Source organism: Macrobrachium nipponense, chromosome 10, assembly GCF_015104395.2.
Source record: "Macrobrachium nipponense isolate FS-2020 chromosome 10, ASM1510439v2, whole genome shotgun sequence".
Lineage (NCBI taxonomy): Eukaryota > Metazoa > Arthropoda > Malacostraca > Decapoda > Palaemonidae > Macrobrachium > Macrobrachium nipponense.
Genome location: NC_087204.1, coordinates 43,015,751 through 43,035,750, shown reverse-complemented (window position 1 = coordinate 43,035,750; position 20,000 = coordinate 43,015,751). Strand labels below are relative to the sequence as shown.

Sequence of the window (20,000 nt, the reverse complement as noted above, 5' to 3'; positions counted from 1 at the left end):
CGGAATTCATCTCTACCTGAGTAAGAAGAAAAATTTAAAAGCTCTAATAAGATAGGCAATGTCACTACATATTTCCTTCTTGAATGTGTGGTTTATACTTTTGTATTCTTTTTCCTCGCAGTGGAGCCCCGCATAAAGATATTCTGATGAAGTCCAACGGAGAACGAAGATAAAACAATTGCTGGACATATTTTGCTCTGGGATGTCATGGCCACTGATTCGGCTTTCTCTCGGCAGCTCTAGGCATTGTTGTTGCACTTACACCCACTGATGGATTTGACAGAGACGCCTTTCCCCGAGACTTGTTTTTATTCCCAAGAAGGATATCGTAGCAGGAGTTTCTTTTGAACATCTATTACTGTTTGGAAGGAGAAGATAAAACGCATCCGTCAGCGATAACAACAGGATTCTCTCTCTCTCTCTCTCTCTCTCTCTCTCTCTCTCTCTCTCTCTCTCTCTCACGCACACACAAACACACTCACAGCATACATGCAAGGATAAAATGCAACCTTGCAGAGAGCTTGGAAGACTGTTCCCCTCTGTTATACACAGTAGACAGATGCGCACACATGGACAAGGAACATTTCGTCATTAACAAACCCTCTTTCTCTCTCTTTCTGCACATGCATGCATTGATATAATGCATCTCTGCAGTAAACTGGGAATATATCCATCTCTCTGGGTGATCTAAAAAGACTATTCCGTTTTGTTACAAAAACAAATACCCGTACATGTAATTAATATAATTCATCATTACCAAAACTCTATCTCTCTCTCTCTCTCTCTCTCTCTCTCTCTCTCTCTCTCTCTCTCTCTCTCTCTCTCTCTCTCCACTCACGCAAGCATTGATAAAAAGCATCTTTCCAGTGAACTAAGAAAAATTAACCACTTTTTTCACTCTTAACAGATATGCACAAATGTGAAAAAAAAAAAAAATTGAAGCTGATAAACCTCTACTCCCTTTTAATCTCTCTATATCTCAATCGGTGGGTTGTGTGTGTGTGTGTGTGTGTGTGTGTGTGTGTGGTGTATATGTATATATATATATATATATATATATATATATATATATATATATATATATATATATATATATATATATATATATATATATAAATTCGTGCTCGTATAACAAAGCCTAAACATCATCGACTGAATATCAAGCATCAGTAATCTTTGCCATGCAAGTACACATATTAGCCCCCTCGCGGTTCTCGCTACCTTAGCCAATAAAACACCATTCCTGAATTCTTACTCGGTTTAAAAAAAAAAAAACCATTAACTTAATTCAGAGAAAAAAAAAATGAAAAGTGGAACTATACCTTCTCTCACCAAATAAGTATCTTCTTTTCATTTTCCGCTAAATAAAACTGTCGGATCAACAAAAATTATTCTTATATTTATATATAACTTCATAAAATAAAGTGCTCTACAAATGAAAGCAGGCCATCATCAGTAACTTACAAACATAATCACGTCTTTCTTTGACATCTAACACAAATAAGAGAGAGAGAGAGAGAGAGAGAGAGAGAGAGAGAGAGAGAGAGAGAGAGAGAGAGAGAGAGAGAGAGAGAGAGAGAGAGAGCATTATTCTGGAAAAAGAATTCGCCCGGAAGATTTGGAAGTATTCTTTGTCAGAGCTTGTGGGCTTCTCTCTCTCTCTCTCTCTCTCAGCAAGGGGCGACACTTTGCCTTTTTAATAACAAAGAATGAAAAGCTTTTTATACCTCACATGAATAACGACAACAACGGTGATGCTGATGACTTCGATAAAGGTCTGCCATCGTTGTTTATGACTACAGTAACGTTGATGAAATCAAAATCTCTCTCTCCTCTCTCTCTCTCTCTCTCTCAAACACCTTCCTACGTACGTACCTACCTATCTTCGCCTCCTTTCCCCCAGTTTGCATTAGAATCAATACCGAGGATTTTGCTCCCCGTACCCTTCGGTTTGAAAGCCATTAATTCAATGGGTTTTACCCCAAAAACCTCTTTAAGAGATGTACTCCTTTCTTTCTTCCAGTCATCTCTCCTCCACTAAAGCATTTCCATGCCACTTCAACCTTCATATCCCGGCAGGCTTAAACACGCTTGCTCACTCGCGCGCACAATGGGCCAACAATGGCTTTCAAGTGTCATTGAATCTGAGGAAATTCAAAGATGCTTCTTCGCGTGTCGCGCGTGTAAACAAACGCGCACCTACGAGGGCTTTCCATTAGTCATTTGGTATTGTGGAGATGTCTTCAAAAAGGTCGTTTGATGCATTTTGCTCTCTTACATATTCTTCGAAGAACTCTTCAGTAAGGCTATATTAATAAGCTAAAACTATAGGAGTACTCAAACAAACACAAACACTCGTATGTATGTATGTATGTATGTATGTGTGTATGTATGTATGTGTGTGTGTGTGTGTGTATTTATGTATTTAAGTGCGTCTGTTTGCGTTTGAGTACGTCTCTATCTTTAGTGTACTAATTTTGCTTTACATATTACATGCTATATATGAATGTATGTAATATATATATATATATATATATATATATATATATATATATATATAATGCTATAAAATTTCACACACTTCATATAAAAAATCCTCCGTCAGAACCTAAAGTCCACTAAGGGACTTCTATTGGCAAACCCCAGGAGACAATGTAATGCCCGACGGGATAACCTAGTGTTTCGCCTCCCCTTGTTGGCTCACGTATAAAAGAAAAAAATAAATAAATAAAAAAAGAGGCTCCTGGGGTGGCAAAGGAGCACGAAGCCTACGGGGGTTAAAGGAAAGAACAGGGACTCGCTTCTCTTATAGTTCTGCCAACTTTTCTCTTGACTCACTTCCCTTTTCTTTTAGACAACAGCCGAAAGCCCAACGAATTCGGTTCATGGAAAACTGAAGATGCGTTCGACGAATTTGTTTATTTATGCAATACATTTGTATCAACGTTTCGTGCCCAAGTGTAAGAAAGTCTAGACAAAATTCGTTAGAATCCGATACTACTACTTGCATGGAACAAGCTCCGGGTTCTTTTTAGTCTATATTGATGACAATTTCACATTCACAACGATTTCTCAAAATCGCTGACATTCCCCAAAAACCACAGTCTGAAACAACATAATCTGCAATCGAATACTTTCACTCTATCTCTGCATCTAAGCGTTTATATATTTCCCTTAGTGGGAACATTTTCATTTCTATATATTTCGGTTCTGTCGACCGTAAAGTCACATCGCTAATCGGATACTTAACCACCTGAAAAACACTTCATTCTTATTCTCCAGCTGCCTCTACATTAGTCCCTACGTATTATTCATCAGTACTTCAAAATAATAACATTTACAATTGAGATTGTAAACTAACATCTCCATACGTTATCTTATAAATAAACATCAAAACTCTAATAAAAAAAAAATGATGATCTCCTCTCTCCTTCTAAAAAAAACTTTCCATCGCTCTCTCTCTCTCTCTCTCTCTCTCTCTCTCTCTCTCTGGATAGACTTTAAAAATTTGTTTTCTCTCAGATTCCTCCTCAGCGGAAAAATATATAGTATGTGATACTATGGGTGTGTGTGTGTGTGTGTGTGAATGCGCGGGCGCGCCTGGCCCCTGCTGCTCCATCCAGCGTCACTATAATTTGCAGGTAATTAGACATATGGCCTCGACAGTGGCGGCCCATGACCCAGACTGGCCTGCGTGTCACTCCGCTAATGGAAAATACGAGTCCTCTATTCCCTTTCAACTACATTTCCTCGAAAAAAGGAAAATAAGCCAAGATAAATAAAACGTGAAAAAGGGCAACAGTGAGAGAGAGAGAGAGAGAGAGAGAGAGAGAGAGAGAGAGAGAGAGAGAGAGAGAGAGAGAGCACTCCCACTGTATATTTATAACCTTGCCTTCGTGACGTCACTTCCACGTAATTTCTGAGCTCGTTTTTTCTATTCCCCTGCGTTAACGTGTTTCCATTTAAAAGCCCTAATTGCTTGATATATTTTCATTAAGTAAAAGGATCTCGAGCTGGAAGCACCAAATGAATGTTAATGTTATCATCAGACAAAGCTTAATTAGTTCAACATTTAACTTACACGCTTCCAATTAGCAAATAAGGTTTTTTCCTAACTAAATTGGTTCGTAATACTCTTTTTTTTATTATTATTATTATCATTATTCTACCGTTTTCTTTCAGCCGTTTTAGGTACAATTTTCAAGCATTAGAGGCGCCAAAAAATATGAAATAAATGACGTTTAATGTCTGATGCAAGACACACTTGAACACTTTTTCATTCACAAGACCTGAAAGGATTCACAGTTCTGATTTTTCAAAATGTAATATATATGATATATATATATATATATATATTATATATATATATATATCTATATAATATAGATAGATATATATGTATATATATATATATATATATATATATCTCTATCTATATATATATATATATATTACTAGTTTCATTTAAATTAAATCATGTACAGGTACTAATATGAGGAGCATCATGAACGTCTCCCAAAATACCTGTACTCGTACACATTTCATGAGTAAATGGGCCATATCTTTACATACAAAAGAAAAGCGAAATGTAATACGTTTTAACATGAATAATTCATAGCTTCTAAGAATAAGGAGGGAATGAATAAGTCCCGTGGCCCAGACATACGCATTCGCAAAATGGTTTATATCCGAAGACCCGTCACCTTAACCTTTCGGACTCGAGAAAGACCAACTTCAAGTGCTTCATTTCCTTGGGTGCGATTTACCACGTACAGACTGTGAATCGAACCCCTGATTTAACGGGCTTATAAATCAGATAGTCCGAATTTATATGCAAATAAAACACTGAACTTGGTCGAGCGGGGAGGTACTCCCCGCAGACTTGAGCTCTGCCAGCCAGCAGGCAAGAAGTGTCAGAGCGCAAAAGTCAAAGATGGCAATCAGAAAATGAGAAATATTTCGAAGGCAAAACCTCCTGCCCCGAAAGAAGCAGCAAGCACGGGTTCTTTTATCTTGACGGGGAGTTAAGTGTCAGTCACTCCAGACTTTAAAAGCTTACATGCATCTTCGCCTTTCGGCAGCTTTTTCCTTCCCAATGATTTCGTCTTAGAAATTCTTGGCCGCAATTTATCACCGAAATAATCAAACACTGATGCCTGGGCGTGGACGCAACGTCTAAATATTCTCGACCGCTACTTTTATACCGGAAATGTTGACCTCACGATGAAGAAATTGTAATAGAATTTTTGTCCAAAAATAGACGAATTATGTGCAAAAGAAAAATAATTATAGTTTCAAAATAGTGAACATCAAGCGATAAATTTCGCAAAGCTCCAAAAGCATTACCCATACGAAATTCTTTTCTCTCTCTCTCTCTCTCTCTCTCTCTCTCTCTCTCTCTCTCTCTCTCTCTCTCTCTGCAATCAAAGGGATCTAAGCCTTTGATTTCTCCCCTTCCTCTGTATCCCTTGCTTTCTTCCCCCCCTTTTTTTATCATTCTTTGCCTTAATGTGCGGTCTGGGCGAGTGGAAACAAACCATGGAGAGAGACACGAGGGTTGATAATACGACATGACAACTATAAAGAAGAGAGAAAAGGACAGGCGTGATAAAGACAAGGGTGGAGGCACAATCAACCAAAGGAGTCCGGTTTCACTGCTAAAGAAAAGGGGGAGGGGCCCCTGCGATGTTTGTTCTCTTCCTTTGCAAACAAAAGGACTTTCTCACTTTCAAATAATAATAATAGTAATAATAATAATAATAATAATAATAATAATAATAATAATAATAATATGTAATGCAGGCAAACAGCATTAATAATCATATTTCTTTATCTTACTAATATTAAAATTAAAGCTTCATGTGAAACATATGACCACTAGATATTATATATATATATATATATATATATAATATATATATATATATATATATATATATATATATATATATATATATATATATATATATACTATATACTATATATATATATTGTGCAAAGTTGGTGAACCAGCATGAAATACTTATGAAGATTAATATTAAAAATACAAGCTCCACGTGAATGTGACCAGGATATATGTGTGTGTGTGTGTGTGAGGGTGTGTGTGCATAATCATATGCATAATACTATGAGCGGTAGAAGTGGAAGTATTACAAGCAGCAGTCGCTGAAAAAATGAGAAAACACAATCTTTAAAAGCAATTTCCATAGTTCTCTCTTTCCATCCCTTCCCCGTTTATTCCTTAATATTACAATCACACAATAAAATATGAACCGGTGACCAGACATATGAGCATATGAGACAAAAACACGGCGTTACCTTTTTTGGTTCGATGAGACAGTTCTGATGAGTGACTGGTAATATCAGAACAGATTTGAAATCCAAATTCAATTTCTCTTCCTCAAGCTGCAAGTTAATCTTCCAAACACCCGTTTCACGGATGGGGTCTTTCAAGTTTCTCCGATACTTAAAAACTCCATCCATACGATTAAAAGGATTAGATTCATATCTTCCTTGAGTGATATTCCCCGTTATTTCCTTCTAGACAAAAATTCTGTGTTTTAAAAGACACGGGTGACTGATTTGATGAAGCATATTGGATACATCCAGAATCACGAGTGAGTGATTTTATGACGCAGATTTCATACATGTTCCAACATTTCACGATTAGAGGCGTTACACAACCCTGAACTACATGACGTCGAGCTGTCATGTCGTATTTGCCATCACCTCTGCGAAATTGGAGAGGGTGATATGTCACAGGCTTCACGTTTAAAATAACGGCTCTAAAAGAGATACATACAGGTATCCGGTTTCCTTCAATTACCAAACAAATATAAATAGATACACACACACTATAAATATGTATATTTATTATATATATATATATAATAATATATATATTATATATATATATATATATATATATATATACTATATATATATATATAACACAACAAACGTGATACAAGGGACGAAACGAAAAGAGGGTGGGGACGGGAACTCGATAAAAGCATGCGGTAATATGAGGTGATTATGAGATAATGGAAATATGAGGGAGCCCTGGAAGTCACAATAATAGCCGTGAAGGGTTGAGGACATTACGGGAAATGGCAAGTGATGCTGAATCAATGGAGGAAACGGGGGCGGCGTCGAATTGAAGGAACGGCAATGCAATTGCTGGTGACGATGGCCCAGGGGGTGCTCAAATAATAATCGCTCGTACAAAGGAGAGGTCTCGCTCTATAGATCTACGGGTAATGGCGGCGATTATGGAAATTCAATGAAGGAAAAAAATAATGGATCTAAATAACAAAAACGTATGTGCGTGGGTCTTTGGTGGAAGGGGAGGGGAAAAGTAGATGAAGACTGCGAATAAAAACAAATGACAAAATAATGAATAACGATGAAAATTCGTGATGAGTTTGAGTGAGGGATTTTTTAAATTAAGAAGTAAACAGATAAAGAGAAACACTTAGGCTCGAAACCCTTCTGTTGTAATTTGACTTTGGTAGAATGAACGAGAGAGATGGAAAAAAGTTATGAAGAGTGTCCAGAAACTGAAAGTGAAAATTCTAACGGCTAAAGAGAAATGAGAAAAAACTAGGATACAAAAAGATAATACACTCATCACAGAATAACTCGAAGCGTCTGACTAAATTTTGAGAAAAGTGCCACATCTATTACTCGTTCTAAATACAGGGGCATCGTTACCTGGCCTCAGAATCTGAAAGCTTATGATTGCAATTAAACAAAAAATTATTATTATTATTATGCAAGCTGTAACCCAGGAATGGAAAAACAGAATGTTACAAGCCCAATGATGTTTGTAAGATTACTACCAAAACAAAGCTTTGTAGATTCTTGCGGTAACGTGCATAACACATTTTAACATTGTAGTAACATCAGCTAAATGTTTTTAGTAGAATTACAGTTAGAATGAGTGCTTTGGATTATTCTGAACACTTCTGGCTACTTGTCCTTAAGATCTGACTGATCTCACGCGCGAGTTCCTTCAAACAGTGATAACGCATATATTACTCAAGAACGTTGATTCTAAAGAAATTGGACGTATTGCACCAGTAGAACCAAAGTTATTTTGACAAATACAGTGAACGAAGATGAAGAAAATAACCAATACACAAAACTCAACGAGAATGGAGTTCAACCCAGCTGAGCAAGGCACATTGTTATTTCAAGTTACAAAAAATGCATAATTTAAAGTTCATATTAGCCTTTAACCATCTGTTTTGTAGAGGCATTACAATCGGAACCTATTCTGCATTAACTACAAATCAAAGTTTTACCGACATTTTTATACTACTATCAAAGCATTAACAATATTCAACACAAACTGTTCCATCATGCCATCAAAATGAAAATCGAGCTTGAAGCCACGAGATCCTTTTGCATAAAAATGAAAACAAGCAACGCTTCTATGCAGTTACTACAATGCCTTTGCTAAAATAGATGAATCTTTCATCCACACTTGACAGCATGCAGGAGTATCGACCAGAGAGAGAGAGAGAGAGAGAGAGAGAGAGAGAGAGAGAGAGAGAGAGAGAGAATGTGTGTGTGTCCAAAGGAAATTTCTCACAAGCAGGACCAGCAAGCACTGGGCGGCGACGCCTCCAACTGTTGTACGAGACACACGCGGAGCCAAAGAGCCGAGAGAGGGAACAACAAAAGCAGACAACGACAGGAATGAATAAAAGGAATTTGGAATCACTGGGAATGGTATTCAAGCCAGCTGAGAAAAAAATGCTAACGGATAGACGAGGATAAATGGTGAGAATTAAATAGAGAGGGAGAGGAGAAGATGCATAAAGAATCACCGGGGATAAATGAGAAGAATTAAAAGCAAAGGGGAGATAAATAGGAGAAAAGAAAGCTCAAAGACAATAATAAATAACGCAGATTAAAAGATAAAGGGGGAGAAGTGGAGAAACGAAGACAACCAAAGCAAGGATTTGCTACACGGCCACCGACTGAGAGGAAAATGAACATAAATAACAATTAAAAAAGGAAATTTATGAGAAACTGACTAAAGAGATTATCATTTTATAATAAAGAGAAAGGTCTCAAACAGGCTAACAAAAGTTCTTACCGCCAAAATAATATGTATATAATATAAGTTAACACAACTGATCCTGCTATTCTACACACAAGAGAAAGCATCTATTGAAATTTTGGCACTGACTGACAAAATTTTTTTTTTTTTGCCAGAAAAACGTCATTTGACATTTCAAGGAGAAAAGTACGTCAGAGAGCTAATCATGTCAAAATGTTAAATAAAAAAATATTTTAGAAGACAAAATCTTAACTAAACTGCTTTCATGACATCCAAAGGCCACTTAGTTTGGAACAAATCAGGCTATATGCACAACCATTACTAGATTCTAATGGCACTTTACATTAATTTTAAGACCGTGAAAAACTCCTTTCCTGCTCTACACGATCGTATCCAAAAGATACATGCACTCTCGATGCTCTTGAATGGCCATTCTCGAGAGTGAAAATATACTCTCTCCACAGTAAACAAACAAAATAGTTCCATAACAACCTTCGCTTCTCGATAAAGTTAATAGGCAAAGGAAGCATTGACTCGCTGTGCTTGTGTAACCACCTTACACTCCCCATAACAAGGGTTATTGAAAGAAGCCCCGCTGAATGCTTCAAAGCAAACTAGGTCAAAGTTTCAATACTGCAACGACAGCCGCCTGTTATGCGTTATATTAACTTACAACACAATTGCAATTCACACCATCCGTCTGCATCATATTTAGAATCTAAAACGTTGTTGCCAAAGTAATGGAATGGGTAAAAGAGCCACGCATAAAGGTTGATCATTCAAAAATTCTAAAATCCCAATTATCAATACCAGCAAATATGGAAGCAGATCATTCATAATGACTCTCAGCTCTTTCTATCACCAGTCTTTGCCAACTGACATAGGATCCTACAAAGCAAAACGTTGCTACTCTTGAACCTTGGTTAACGGGTAAAGGAAACACTAGCGCATTGTAGAATAATTGTAGAATAACAGAATAACGGAAGTTGAGGAGTAGAATACCCCATACAAAACAATAAGCATCCGGGCATACGAAACGCAAACTTTCTTAACTATGAGCTCCACAGGTCAATCAATTGAATCATTGTTCTGTTTCTCTTTGAAACCCATCTGTTATAGTGATCCTAAAGTTGTTCCTGAACTTTCTGAGCAAACAGCATATGTGTTTATCACTGCTGCAAGAGACGGGCGCTACCAGTTAACTGCGATGTAACAGTCACATAAAAGAACTCGTCCGTATAATATTCCGAGTCCACTTTCCTTAATTTGTACTGGAAAATCCTTCCTTCCACTTGATTTCCTCTGGTCCTAATTAGCTGAAGGACTTCGTCTAAACATGGAAAAAGTAAAGGGTGCATTAATAATAATAATAATAATAATAATAATAATAATAATAATAATATAATAATAATAATAATAATAACTACCATGGCGCTAAAATGATAAAGAAAAAGCAAAAGGCTAAAACTTGAGAGGAAAAAAGTGCACCCGAGGAAAATACACAAGACCCTTACCACTAAAGGAGTTTCCTCCTCCTCCTCCTCCTCCTCCTCCTCCCCTCCTCCTCCTCCTCCTCCTCCTCCTCCTCCTCCTCCTCCTCCTCCTCCTCCTTTACCCCTACCATTTGACAGCCTTGCCACGTCAAGTCCCCTTTAAAAGCAAGACACAGGAAATGAATTAAGAAAATGGTCCATTCCCCGTCCTTGCTCTAAGGCCAGACATGCTCCTTACCAGAGCCACAATTAGTACAAGCAGTGTCATTAAGGCACACACACAAAAGGAAGAAAAAATCTTCTTACATAATGAACTTCGTAAAGGCTGATGAGGAGGGGAGATAAAGGAAGGTACATGAGGAAGAACAAGGTAAGGAACAACACACAAGACCTACCCTAATAGTCCCTTAACCCTCCTCCCGCCCTTCTCCCCTGCCCCAACCCTCCTCTTTTCAAATCCTCTAGCATCCCAAAGTTCAGGCAATTAGGAGTACTTAAAAGGCCTTGCAAAAATGATGCAATTTTCTTAAACCACTACAAGATGCGCTCCTCCCTGGAGCTGATGCCCCCCTTTCCTCCTCCCCCGGCCCATCTCCTTCCTTCTCATGAAGGGTAGACGAAAATCGTTCTTAATGTTATTAATGACATCCAAGGAATTCTCTTTCAGGCGGACTGTCTATGAGGGAAATTTTAATCGATGCGCGTGGCATTGCACGATATCATTAACGAAAATTGTTATCAATTTGGGCGGCGATGAAAGGAAATATTATGACTGAGAACACTCGCGTCCTCAGAACGCTGATGGAGTTCCCCAAAAAGTAATTAGGAAGAGCTGTACTCTCCTGTCTACTTAAATTACCTCTTCTCATTGGAGGAGCACTCAGGTAAATGAAAAAGATTCAAGAAAATTAGTCTTTTATAGATATGCTTCAGTAATTAACGAAACCGCTGCAACTAGCGTCTTCTGTACAAAAGCACACGAGTCACGCCTCTTCATTGAAGGAGAGCTATAAGATATACTTAAGCACCGTAAAAATTAAAAGCTTAATGGCCTAAATTAAGCAAGTATCAAAAAGATTAACAGTAAACATTCCGAAAAAAACTTAAATCAAAATAAAAAAAAATATAAATAGTACTACAAACTTAAATTAAAAATATGTAAATTTTAAATGTAAATAGTTTTCTTGCCGTAATCATTCACAACACATTCAAAACCGTCAATCTCAACGTTAAATTATAACCGCAAAAGCATTTCCTTTAAATAATACGACAACGACTACAATATATTCGAACCACTGCACATCGAGAACACCCTCCTCCTCCTCCTCCTCCTCCTCCTCCTCCAATCCTCCTCCTCCTCCTCCTCCTCCTCCTCCTCCTACCTCCTACCTGCCTCCTCCTCCTCCGCCCAGATATGACATCTATCTGAAAATTATCGATCGGATAATAACGGACTCTTCCCTGTCGTCTGCCTTATCGTGAAACTAAGAGGATGGACGGTTTCGCATTAAGGACGCCAGCTCTTCCGGATTTGAATTTCATGATATCAACTTAATGCAGGGACGCACTCCATCCACCGCGGTAAGAGAGGAGAGAGAGAGAGAGAGAGAGAGAGAGAGAGAGAGAGAGAGAGAGAGAGTTACTCCAGTTTAAACATCCATACGAGAAAATGAATTTCTTTCATATTCCAAAATCCTAGATCACAAAGAGAGAGAGAGAGAGAGAGAGAGAGAGAGAGAGAGAGAGAGAGAGAGAGAGAGTTACTCCAGTTTAAGCATTTATAAGACAATTTAAAGTCTTTCATACCTCAAAATACTAGACTACACGCGCGCGCGCACAGTCCCCCCCCCCCCACCCACCCCCCCAAACACACACAAAAGTTACTCAGGATTAAACATCCATAAGAGAAAATGAAAATACTTCATATTTCAAATCCCTATAACACACACACACATATATAAATATGTACTCCAGTTTACATATCCATATGAGAACCATACGGAAAATATATTGAAGATCCTCGTATATCCTTCGCGTATCTTTTTTTCCAAGGGAGAAAAAGAGCAAAAAGGTTTGAATTCAGGCCCATCCCAACACAGGGTTCATAACTTAGTGCATCGGTATTAAAGGCAGAACGTTTATCACCATTTCCCGCAGCTTAATGTCAAAGGGCGAAGCAGCAGCACCACCACCGTGAGAGTAAAAGAGAAGAATATAAGAGCCTAACGCCCCCTACCCCTCCCCCAACCCCCGCCCCTCCCCTCCCCATCCCCGCTGGGAGAATTCAAGGGAAACAGAAAAATATAAAAAAAGGAGAAAACATGGGCGCTCCCATGGACAAAATATTCATTCAAGCAAAAGGGTAAAAAGAGAGACCGGGACTTTGACATGATCCATTCAAAGGCATAAAAATGGTACAAATATAATTTTCCCATTCCGGATGATGACATGAATGACCTCCAACCCTGTCGTTTGTTTGAGTAAATTCGCCCAATATAAATTTTGATCAGTTAACCGTTTTCGTGAAAACAACCCCTTTCAATAAATGCACGTGCCTTCTTACTATGAAGTCAAAAAACAACTACATGTACTATAAAGAAGATGGTACATGAATTGCAGTAACCACAGAGAAGCAATGACGAGGAAAACTTCGTAGAAAAGACAGCTGACAAAATAAATATTATGTAATTGTACCGGACATCAGAAATGCTTCATATTTCTTACATTTGGATCCAAGGCTTTATAGTAACAAGCGTATCCAAATAGTGTGAAGAATTCGAGAAGTCGAAGCCGGTGGCTATTGCAATTACACAAGTATCTGGTAAAATGTGACCAGTCAATTATATAATATATATATATATATATTATATATATATATATATATATATATATATATATAGATAAACGCAAATATACATTGGATTAGCTGAAGGGCGAGTATATTCACCCTCACGTCCGTTACTATTACTTATCTAAAGTAGAAAAGGGCCATGGGCCTCTCAATAATAAGAGCTTACTAATAATGCAAAAGCCATGTCGCAGCATCAACAAGTGCTGACCGTCCTACATCTACCCCTTCACCCCAAAATTACAACCCCCTATCCATAACGACGACAATGATGTAGGCATTATCGTAGATCCATTACCATCGAAAGGAGCACAATCGCTAGGCAGCTACTCAGAAGTTCCACCATCAAGACTCGATCCCGGGAAGAAGTATCGGCATTACTTCTGCGGGGAGGGCAGCGTCGCGGCTGTTATAGCGCCGCCACCGGGGATGCGAACCCCACTAAAGCGTGCATCATGTTGGTCTCTTAGAGCCCCAAGGTGGTACTCATGTTATAATAAGAGGCAGGTAAGTGCAAGGGGGCCACGAATGTAACCCAACACTAATGGTAGGGCAGAAGCCATTAAGGCGCCATATACCACACAATGACGCGATGAGCTAGGCAGGTAGGGAGATGGAAGACGGAAAGCAGGCAGTCAGGAAGGCATCTTGACAGACGACGGTTTGTCCTACGACTACATCCGCCTACTTTACCCATCCCCCCCCCTCCCCCCCCCCCCCCGGCCTCCCCCCATCCCCCATCCCTCCTTTCGTCAGTCTCCCTCCATTCACCTTCACGGTCCCGACTTCCATACCCTCCCCCGGGACAAACGCTTCGTCTTCGTGTCTTCGTCGCCGTCGTTATGGCAGTCGTCATCGCCCCCTTTCTCCCTCTCCCATCGAGTTCCTACTTTCCTCCTCTCCGAAGTTCTGGTCCCCTTCCTCGTTCTCATGTCTCCGGCATCAATCATCACCCGGAGAAAATACTCCCCATTTTCCCGCAATACATTTCTTATATGCAGTGCTCCGTGGACCCTTTTCCCCCCAAAACGCGCCCCAGATGACAATCATCACCCCGAGTAAGACAGAACCCGAAACAGGCTGGGGTTACGATGTTCTTATTCATAAGAAAAAAATCGTCATTACTTACGGTTGTTCATTCGTTGTGCACATTAATTACTCAAAAAAGTAAAATCCATCTAAAAACACAAGAAAAAAAATGTCTCTAGGATACTATGAAATATTTTAACTGACAATTCCATCAGAATTATGACAGGTCTGAATACAGTAAGATGATTAAGGCATTGATCAGTGCTCAAAATAGCACAGCATTTAACTCCAGGAAAACATGGTATATAGTTATAAAAACAGTATCGGTTTCTTTTGCGATTAACAATCGTGAAATAAAAGCTGCGATGAGGTTTGTTACTGGCAAATTAAATTCTGCATATATTATCAATTCAGATACCCCATGGCGAGAGAGAGAGAGAGAGAGAGAGAGAGAGAGAGAGAGACTCGGATGGGGGTTTAGGCAGCAAAGCCTTTAATGGTATTATCAAACAACTTTGTTTCGCAATCGCTATCAAAAAAAAAATTTGAACGTGGAATTCTAAGTCGCTTGATTTAAACACTGACACTCATACTACAATACAAAGAATTGAACTCTGCATATGCAGCGGAGGCATTACACATTACACCATTCCCCTAATATATATAATCAGCGGAAACGTCCATTGCGATTTTCCTCTGCTCCTCCATTTGACAAAATAAGTATTCATAAACTCTTAACTTCAAGATGAGACGATCTCTCTCTCTCTCTCTCTCTCTCTCTCTCTCTCTCTCTCTCTCTCTCTCTCTCTCTCTCTCCTCGCTTGAGTCATATCTAGGCATTCAATCTAAATTCATGTCAGCCTTGGCATAAAAAAAAATCCTACAGAACACTACAAAAGATAACACCCACATGTATGTATCAATTAACGTGCCATATTCCTGAGATGACAGTTAGATTATGTCTTTTGGATATTTCATGGGACTTGATGTATTTCCGAATGACGCTAATTATTCAGAAAAAAACGACAGTGCCTACACCATAGCCGAAGACTTAATGCGACGGTGAAGAGCTACAAAGTGCCGCTAAGACACACGAAGTGAGTCGTAATTCGTTACCTAATATCGTATGACACTCCAGAGATATGAGTTATGCCGGGTGTATGACATTCCCAATGTGTGTGTGAAGAGAGAGAGAGAGAGAGAGAGAGAGAGAGAGAGAGAGAGAGAGAGAGAGAGAGAGACTCTTACATACAGTCTTAAAAAATATATACAAAATTCTGAAAAACTGTCATCTTCTTTATCCAAGTTTGTACATACATATAAACTTTCACCGACCTGCTCCTCTCTCTCTCATCGGTCTCTCTCCTCAGGCTTCATCGTTCACATCTGTCTCTCTCTCACAATCTGCTATCTCTCTCTCTCTCTATATATATATATATATAGTATATATATATATATATATATATAGATATATATAATATATATATATATATCTATATCTATATCTATATCTATTATAGTATCTAATATATATATCTATATATATATCTATATATATATAGATATAGATATATATATATATATATATCTATATATATATATATATATACTATACTATCATACATACATACATACATACATACATACACATACACATACACACACACACCTCAATTGAAGGCTTCGCTAGGACCCGTCCAACCATTCCCGAAAAGAAACCTTTTATGTACGACAAAAAATGACGGGTAAGGGCATTCCTCGAACACTTCGAATGATCTGCCTTGTGCCAATTTTCCTGGGCATCTCTGGCATTCCTCTGCGTCTCGAGGATGCCCCTGTCAGCTCCCTTAACACTTAGCTCATAGAGCGAACTTTCATTCCCAACTCCCTTCACAACCCATAGTAATAAAGTCAGGGAGCTCGCAAAGCAAGAGGCGGTAAAATCAAGCAGACCAAGAACTAATTTTCCGACTTATATCGTCAGTTATCAACCTCTTTAAGGAGATAGCTTATCTGCAGGCTCTTCGCCACTTGCTCTCGCTGTCCCATTTTCTCTATCTTGATAGTTTAATGGTCCTGTTTTTTCCCTGCCCTTTATCCCTTTGTCCGCTGATCCTCTCTCTTTCCTCTCCTCCCTTCCTCCCTCTCTATCTTGATAGTTTTAATGGTTGTTTTTTTTCCCCTGACCCTTTCTCTTCTCTCTCTCTCTCTCTCTCTCTCTCTCTCTCTCTCTCTCTCTCTCTCTCTCTCTCTGACTAAAGCTGCAGTGCGGGGAGGGTTAAAATGTCAACTACAGGTTTTTCTACGAATTCATTCATAGCGGCGCCAGGAAGTTCTCTGGGTGGCATCGTTCTACCCTGTCAAGACTTCCGACGGAGGTTTTGCCTTGCAGAATAAATATTGCTCAAACCAGGAAAGGGAGGCGCTGAACAGGTGACACTAATTCTATTCACGTAATCGACAGGTAAAGTGAGTAACGACGGCGATGGTCATCTGTTATAAAGTACTATATACGAAATTAATTTTGATGCTTATTATGAGAAAGAAACAGAAATATTGAGAAACAATTGTAGAAATATCGAGGAAAATACAAAGAAATCTAGCAGTAACTTCCTCCAATCTCCGAAAATGGTTATCATCCCACATTACTGAAATATCTAAAAGTAAAAAAAATGGTCCCTTCCTGACCCCCAGCGAAATTAAAAACCACGAGAGGGAAAAAAATCCCCGAACCATAGCAAATCCCCCGCGTGACTCCACTTACCGGAATAATCAAGGTTTTCAAAGCGCAAAAACATTAACACTTACAGAAATGGGCGGTGGAACGGCATTTGCCCCAGTTCATTAATCACTCCGGGCTTGCATTCTCCCCACAAGCCTTCCGCCGGTCACACCAGCGGTTTGCGTTCACTTCCCACATTACCTGAAAAATATAAATATCTATATTCAGTACTTGGGGGTAGTTTTTCCTAGGCATATCTAAACGGGCTGTATATAAAGCCAAACTAACTACCAGCTTTCTTTTCAGCCTTTTTTTCTGTTATGTTAAATGAGCTTTTCAAAATTTCATTTCTTATCATTTTTTTCAACTCCTAATGTTCATAACAAAAAAATATGATTATAATCATACACCAACTTCAAAGAAGGGAATATAATCTTTCAAAATCAATTTTCACAAAATCGTAATATTATGCACAAACAAAGATAAACAAGGTAATGAGGGGAAAAGGCAGAATTTGAAGAGCAAATATGATTCCAAAGGAAAAGAAAAAAAACCACTCTGATGAAAAAGGATAATGCCTAAGAAAAAAAAAGCCACTAAGAGAGTGTTCTACTCTTACTGTACAACCGTCCACAAACCCAGACGCCCATACAAACAACGAATTCCCTTTGATCTCAGCGGCTCTTCCTCTGCGAATTGCATACTGTACAGTCATTTGGCTCTTACCTAATGTCAGCTTTATCAGATCAGTGACTTTTTTCTTGTGTGTGTGTGTGTATGTGTTTTCTTTTTTCGAAAAGAAGTCGTTTGATGCGGAACTTATAAGAAAGGGGATGGGGTTGCCTTCTTTCAACCCAGAAGCTACTACATGCGTTCATTTCAGCTTCAAAAGAGTCCACAATAAAATGTGGACTGTAATCAATCCGAATTCCAATCAGTGTTTCTTATGAACTGCCATCTTTTTAATTACGAATGCTGATAAAATTCCCATTCCAGACTGCATTCCCTCTTGGCTACGACGATGCAAGAAAGAGGAAAATAGATTAATTCATTTTCTCCTTCTCAAACATTCTTTTTACCTCCTGCCGTTCAAATCAACACCGACTCTCTGCATCAAGACCAAAACCCTTTCAGTTTCTTTCCTTCAGCGCTGTGATAGGAGGTTCATTTTCCTTTGACAAACACTGCTCCCTCTCTCTCTCTCTCTCTCTCTCTTTATGTGCGCAATTCTTACTAAGTCAGCGACTGCTCCTTTCCAATCATCACTTCCCTGTTAGCAGGAGTGACCCTAACTATACTATTTATTGATTGACAAGCAAATGAGACGAAAGGGGAGAGAGAGAGAGAGAGAGAGAGAGAGAGAGAGAGAGAGAGAGAGAGAGAGAGAGAGAGGGCAGAACGCCTTAAAATACATAAAAAAAATAAGTGCCCTTTCTGTATTTGTCAACATTCCGTACCAGCAACAGCTGAACATCGAAAACATAATAATAATAATAATAATAATAATATAATAATAATAATAATAATAATAATAATAATAATAATAATAATAATAATAATAATAACAGTTTAGCCTCCCTCTATTGAGTCTGCGTACATGTTTTAAATAACAAATACAACCATTTAAAAGCACGTTACAAATAAACCAAAATACGAGTATAAGAACGGCTAGACATCAAGCCAGACGAACGCTCCGAAAAGTAATCAATAAACAATTCACATCGCCATAACATATGAGGCAGAAGAGAGAAGGAAGACCAACCAAATAATAACAGATGTCGAGTGTGAAAACGAGGGTGGAAGGTGTTTGGAGAGACTCGGCCCCAGTCAACACCTGGTTTTTTTTTTTTTTTTTTTTCCTCTGTCTCTACGGAGACCTCCCTCACCCCCTTGTTTCCTCGTCTAACCGAGAAATAGCACATGAGAGTGAGGCTTAACCCTTGGAACATCATGAAAATGACTCCCACATGCTACTGTCGCCCACTAATGTCTTTCGGTTTATCCTAAGACACGATGAGAAGGGAAGATAAACCTTCTAGGCGCAGATAAATTTCTATGGCGAGGGTGCCTGCGATCGCTTCCTCCTTCTGGAGGGGGTTGTTTGGAGGGGGTTAGGTGGAGGGAGGAAGAAAGGTGGAAGGGAAGAGGGAAAATGAGACAGACAGGGGAAACATCTGGTGACGTCGACAGCACATGCCAAGGCAGGAAGAAGCCTCAAGACGCACCCGCAATCCATCTAACTGCAGATGGCTCGCTTTCTGAGGTCATTAGTTAATCAGCTGTTGAGAAAAAAAAATACAAACATTCTAAAAGTAAAATAAATACAGCGTTCATTAACGAAAAACTCGGAACTGGCTGAGAAGCTCATTTTCGAGAAACATCCAGACTAATTTATATATAAACTAGCCAGGGTAGACATCTATGACAATTTTGGATTCACGATAAATAAAACAGATGAATAAAAACTCGATAAACAAACAAGTAAGTGAACAAACAAAGGGCATACGTGTCCATCCTTCATGGCGCCTGCTGACTGTCTGGACGCGTGATGAATAAATAATATCCTAAAGCTGTACAGACGTGGTATGTTTTCATGAGACAGACCTCGCAATTGCTCTCCGCTACACTTGGAGAGACTCGGAGTCATAGTTTTCCATCCGGCTCGTCTTGCCTTCTCTACTGAAACCGTAGCGGTCATAAAAGCCTTTATTTCACATACAGGTCAAACTATTACATTTCGGGATTTTTCCAAAAAGACTACTGACTCTCTCTCTCTCTCTCTCTCTCTCTCTCTCTCTCTCTCTCTCTCTCTCTACCTGTGTTAGGTAACACCGCTGC

General features: G+C 38.9%; 1 protein-coding gene across 1 annotated transcript in view; it reads right to left on the bottom strand.

Annotated features, from left to right (window-relative positions):
- The window catches only part of LOC135223590 (Krueppel-like factor luna), a 402,867-nt gene extending 385,581 nt beyond the window's left edge, over nucleotides 1-17,286 (bottom strand). Inside the window, exon 1 of the mRNA XM_064262133.1 lies at nucleotides 17,249-17,286. Within this exon, the coding sequence (XP_064118203.1) occupies nucleotides 17,249-17,271 (23 nt within the window). The 5' untranslated portion in view covers nucleotides 17,272-17,286. The remainder of the gene's footprint in view (nucleotides 1-17,248) is intronic.
- Nucleotides 17,287-20,000: the final 2,714 nt, after the last annotated feature.